The 6,000-nt window shown below is 41.1% G+C and overlaps 1 protein-coding gene across 1 annotated transcript; it reads left to right on the forward strand.

Annotated features, from left to right (window-relative positions):
* Positions 1–4,657: 4,657 nt before the first annotated feature.
* LOC118850978 (olfactory receptor-like protein OLF3) lies at positions 4,658–5,590 on the forward strand. Its single transcript, XM_036760580.1, has one exon. The coding sequence runs from the start codon at positions 4,658–4,660 to the stop codon at positions 5,588–5,590; it is 933 nt and encodes a 310-aa protein (XP_036616475.1).
* The last annotated feature ends 410 nt before the right edge of the window (positions 5,591–6,000 follow it).

Raw genomic sequence — 6,000 nt, forward strand, 5'->3', positions numbered from 1 at the left:
AAGAGAAGACTGGGTCTCTATGCCTGGGTTATACTTTATAAGATAGAGCCTGGAAGGAAGCTCTCATAGTCATATTCATGTACAGTAACCATGGAATTAGAGGGGGTGGAGTGGGAAAGGCAGAGAACATATCTATAATTCTTATCCCTTTGGCCTCTTAATACTCTAATAAAATAATGCTGATGATGACAATAATAGCCAGCATTTGCAGAGCACTGTAAGTTCTGTGAAGTGCTTTATATGGATATTTTATCTCATTTGGTCCACAAAATAACTCTATGACATAAGTGATACTGTTGTCTCCATTTTATAGATGAAGAAAATGAGGTTTGCAAAGATTGGTTGACTTGTCCAGGATCACACAACCAGTAAGGGTAAGGCAGGACTTGAGCCCCAGTCTCTTGGACTGTGAATCCAGAATTCTATCCATTGTGTCAATTAGCTGTCTATAAGCTTGAAGCCTGGGCTAGAATCTTGGTAGAGTGAGGGAAAATATGAAGAGTTCCTCTGCTTTTATACTTTATTCTTCCATCTTTTCAAGAAGTATGAATTGAGGCAATTTCAGGCTGTCAAAATCTTCCCTACTTTATAGACTTTTCTTCAGATGGCTGTGAAGGTCCCTTCCCTTTTTAACATTTTTAAATGGTTCATAGAACTAAGAGGAGAAAAGCACATGGGTCATCTAGGCCAACCCACCATTTTACAGATAAGTTAACTGAGACCTAGAAGGATAAAATGACTAATAATTGGAAAGTCAGTATTCAAACCTTGGTCCTGTAGCTCCAAATAAGGTAACATATCAGTGCAAAGCACTTGGCAAAGCTGAAAGAGTTCTAAAAATACTAGCTATCGTTGATAACAACATTCAGAGGCCCATGAGTTAAGTATTACAAATGTGTGCCCTGCCTTCTCCTACAACCACCACCAATTCCATGGTTACTGCACATGACTATGACTATAAGAACTTGCTTCTAGGTCTCGTCTTATAGAGGACAACCCAGACATAGAGACCCAGTCTCCTCTTCCCCTCCACCAAGAGCTGCCATCACCCACTCCCAGGTAGATTAATAAGGACAAGAATTTTCTCTTTCCCTAATGCTCAAAGGGCTCCTAAAGAGGCAATGCCATGAGGGGAAAAAGAGACAGAGTAATATGATGGTTGGGCTGGGAATCTGGAGCACAATTAAAAGTTTAGATAAAATGTTTTCAACTTGTTATTCCACAGAGAATTTGGAGGAGGGGAAGCTATGAGTGCAGAGAAATAACTGTTGGGGAAGAATAGAAGAGAAAAAAGAAAAAGAAGGAATCAAGACAAAATAATTGCCCTCAAGGGATTCAGCCCTGGAGAAGTTAACTATCATGAATGGCACAAACACACAAAAAACTTCAGGAACTGAAGAAGAAGACATTTACTTTAAGAACTGCCCTGGAAGAAGTGCTGCCCCTCCTGTGAGAATCTGTCTGCTGCCCAAGGTTAGTTGCTGAGACCAGGTAAGATGCTGAGGGAAAGGGAAAGATGGATGAAGGTGAGAAGAGGATGGCCCACCTAAGAGCAGCAGGAGCCACCCTAACATTGCACACCCCCCTTTCATCACTGGTTGGAAACAATGTCTCTTCAGGTTTCTACCCTGAGCCAGATCAGACCAGTCGACCAATCTATAAACCATTGACGGAGTACCTAAGGAGCACAGGAAAGAATCAGAAAGGAATAGTACAGAAAATAAGATCCCTGTCCCAAAGAAACTTATAGTTTATTAAGATGCCAGGTAAGGATGGGACCTGGCTAGAGTATGCCACTTCTCCCTCTTATTACAGAATGAATAAATTTTTCCTACAGAATTACATTACAGAATGAATTGGGCCCCATAATTCAATTCAACTCAACTCATCTCAAAATTCATTAAGCATCTCAGTCCAGTCTGAGTTCCACTAGGTTTCAGCCAATAGGGAGAACCCCAATGAGCTTTATTGCTATGAATATGATGTCTCCTAATCCAAAATATCTGGACAGGTAGGTGGTGGGGTAGATAGGGCACTGGACCTGGAGTCAGGAAGATCTGAGGTCCAATCTGACCTCAGACACTTACTGGCTATGGGATCCTGGACAAGTCATTTAATGCCATTTACCTCAGTTCCTCATCTTTAAAATGGGGTCACACTGGAAAAGAAAATGGCAAGCCAATACAGTATCTTTGTGAAGTAAAGCCCACAGACAAAGTCCATAGGGTCATCTATAGTCAGACACAACTTTACAAAAGAAAAACAATCCAAAATGTAGCTGATGGGATTAGTTTCAATTCTGAAACATAGACACATGTTGCAAGATTCATTGTTTGTCACTGAATTCCACAGTTCCTTGTCTCAGGTAATGTATTCCTGAATGTACAAAGGCCAAGGAGTTACTTGCCTATTTTCTACCTTTTTCACAACTACAAAATATGTTAATGTAGGATAATACAGCTCAAATATCATCTAGTTTCACTGCTCATTCCCTAGCCATACTCTAATGATAGGTGATCCCCCATCCCGTTGCCACTGACTACGAAAAGAAGCTTTATAATTCGTTCCAGACTAACCTCATATGCTTCTTGACAGGTTTGTTAGACTAATAGATGAGAGAAATGTTATACATTGTTTGCTTAAATGTTAGCATAACATTTGGCAAAGTGTCTCATGCTATTCTTAGGGAAAAGACAGATATGGGAAAGGCATTATCCAGGTAGGTGATCTGGTGCTTGTTGAACGGATGGACCCAATGAGTAGTAAGTATTTCACAGTTCAATGTCAGCTTCATAGGTGGTCAATGATTAACATCTTGCTATTTATATTTTTACCAGTGACTTGGATATAGGAATAGTGGGCACGCTTACTAAATTGACAGATGACGTAAAAGAAGACATACGTAAAACAGTGGGTGACCACCACTATTCAAAAAGATAAGGATAGAACACTGGACAGAATCAAGTAAAAAGGAATTTAATTGGTATAAGTTATTCTTAGGTTCAAAAGGTCAATTTCCTGAGTATAAGATAGGGGGAGGGTAGACTAGACAACAGTTAGTTTGAAAAATATCTGGGATTTTTAGTGGCCTACAGATCTAATACAAATCACCAATGTGATATGGCAGTCAAAAAGCTCATGCAGTTTTAAACTATATTGAGAAGCATAGTGTCCAGGTCTAAGGACAAGAGTCCATAATGGTCAGATCACATCTCAAGGACTATATTCAGTTCTGGGTGCCATGTTTTAGGAAGGACATTAATAAGCTAGAAAACATTTAATGGAGGAGAAGCAGAAAGGCAAAGGAACACAGGGTCATAGATTTAGAACTGGGAGACATCTCAGAGACTTCTAGTCTAGCCCCCTCAATTTACATACAAATGAGGAAATCGCAGAGGAAGGTTAAGGGATCTCACTCAAGGTCACACAAATAACACTAACAAATTAGTGTCAGAGGTGGGAAGGCCTCAAGATCATCCAATATGAAGATTGCCTAAAAGAAATGAGAGTGTTTAGTCTCCAGAAGACAAGACTGAATGGAGAAAACTTAGCAAAGATAGCTGTTTTCAGGTATTTTAAGAGTTGTTGAAAAACAAAGAGCTTAAACTTGTTCTTTTTGATCCCAGAAGGCAGTACTAGGAAGAGTGAGTAGAAGTCACGGTTGTCAGAGAAATTTTCCTAACCATAAAAGCTATCCAAAAGAGGAATGCTCTAGATTGGGAGGCATTGGATTCCCTCTCATTTGACATCTTCAAGTAAAGGAGGAATGGAGGAATGGTCAGCTGTCAAGAATGGTTTAGAGGGAATTCCTGTTCAGTTGTAGACTAAGATGACCTGGGGGGTCCCTTTGAACATTTCTGTGATTCCCAAAATCTTGCTGCTACTGCTGATGTCATCAATGTCACTTTTCTTTTTTCAATCTCCACCCAAATCATGAGAATTAATTGTATCTACTTCTTTGATGCTAACCACGTAGGAAGGCAAAAAAAATAGTAGAAAAGGAAATCAAGGTTATATACTAGTACTATGCCTCTCTCTCTAAAGTAGCAACTGTTATAAAATCATAAAATATTTTTGTCGAAAGGTATCAGTACAACTACAAATCTAATAAATACTTATGTGCTGCTTAGAGCTCTTTATTCTAGGGGAGCAAGTCAGCAAAAAATTAAAACAAACATAGATGTATTCTATCCAGTGGCCCCAAGTTTTAGGAGTGAGAGGATTGATCCTCACAATGAAAGTCAAGAAAGGCTGGGCTGCCATTACTCCTAAGAGCTTCAACTTTCTCATATCACTAACTTCATCTGTGAATGCTTATCCCAAATGTTTTCAGTACAAGTGAAATACTAGGGCATTGACCTTTATTAATTTCTTTGAATAATCAAACAAATATGAGCTTTTGCTAATTAAGTAGCATAATTCAAAAAATTAGAGTTATAGTTACCAATCTCAAAAAGGGTCTACTTTCATCAAAGATAACATTGGTAGGGTCAACCAAGATCTTCCCCTTCAAAATCCTGGTGAAGAAATCTCAAGTTAGTGCCCAGAATAGAGTCCTATTGAAATTGGTAGACTTGAGCAGAAGCCTTCAGATTCTATCCTCAGTGATATTTTGCTATTGCTTCCCTTTTTCTGGCAGCCTGGCCTTTGCTATTCCATGGGGGGTGATAATGTCACCTGGGTGAGTGAGTTCATCTTGTTGGGACTTTCTACTGACCAGCAGACTCAAGTTGGGCTCTTTGTGGTATTTGGGGCCACCTATTTGATGACCTTGCTGGGCAATGGGCTGATCATCGTTCTGATATGGCTGGATGCTCGACTGCACTCCCCCATGTACTTCTTCCTCTGCAATCTCTCAGTCGTTGACATCTGCTACACAACCAGTGGGGTCCCACAGATGCTAGCACACTTTCTCATGGCGAAAAAGACCATCTCCTACACCCGATGTGCAACCCAGATCTTCTTCTCTTTCACTTTGGGTGGAACTGAGTTTCTACTGTTGGCAGCAATGGCTTATGACCGCTATGTGGCAGTCTGTGACCCACTGCAATATGTGATAGTTATGCACCGAGGAATGTACGTGGGCCTAGCCATAGTCTCCTGGCTCATTGGCCTGGCCAATGCAGCAGTGGAGACAGCAGTCACAATGAGACTCCCCACATGTGGACAAAATGTTTTGAACCATGTGGCCTGTGAGATCCTGGCCATAGTGAGACTGGCTTGTATAGATATCACCTTTAATCAGATTATCATTTTAATATCTAGTATCATAGTGCTACTGGTGCCCTGCTGCCTGGTTTCCCTCTCCTATGCCCACATTGTAACAGCTATCTTACGTATCCGTTCCACCCAAGGACGTCGCAAAGCCTTTGGGACATGCACCTCCCACCTCACTGTGGTTTCCATGTCTTATGGGATGGCCCTATTTACCTATATGCAGCCCCATGCCACTGCCTCAGCTGAGCAGGACAAAATGATAGTGCTATTCTATGCTGTGGTAACCCCCATGCTCAACCCCCTGATTTACAGCCTCAGGAACAAGGATATGAAAGCTGCCCTGAAAAAAGTGATAGGAAAGAGCTCAGCTTGAGGAAGGGAGGAAGATTGTTGCTAAACAAAGGAGGGAGGAATTTCCCATGAACAATAGGGCATGGACTCAAGGTGACCTCTGGAAGGATGGGAAGGTATTGGGGATCTGCACAGTGAGTACTTAGAGGGAGAATGGCAATAATGACCTTAGACACTTTGCTAAGTGGCCTGGCATCGTGGCAAAGAGCCTACCTTGGTTTAGGGAAATGATGTACCTGCGTGACCTTGAACAAGCAGCTTTAACCTCCCTGTGCTTCAGACTCCTCAGCTGTAAAGTGAGGGAGTTGGACCAAATAACATCTGAGGTCATTCCCCAGTTCTACATGGATGCTCCTACATCGTATGATCTCAAACTGTTTTCCAATCAGTAATAACACATTTATTTACATAATTTTTCCCTTTTCTGTGTCC

The sequence above is a fragment of the Trichosurus vulpecula genome, chromosome 5, assembly GCF_011100635.1.
Source record: "Trichosurus vulpecula isolate mTriVul1 chromosome 5, mTriVul1.pri, whole genome shotgun sequence".
Lineage (NCBI taxonomy): Eukaryota > Metazoa > Chordata > Mammalia > Diprotodontia > Phalangeridae > Trichosurus > Trichosurus vulpecula.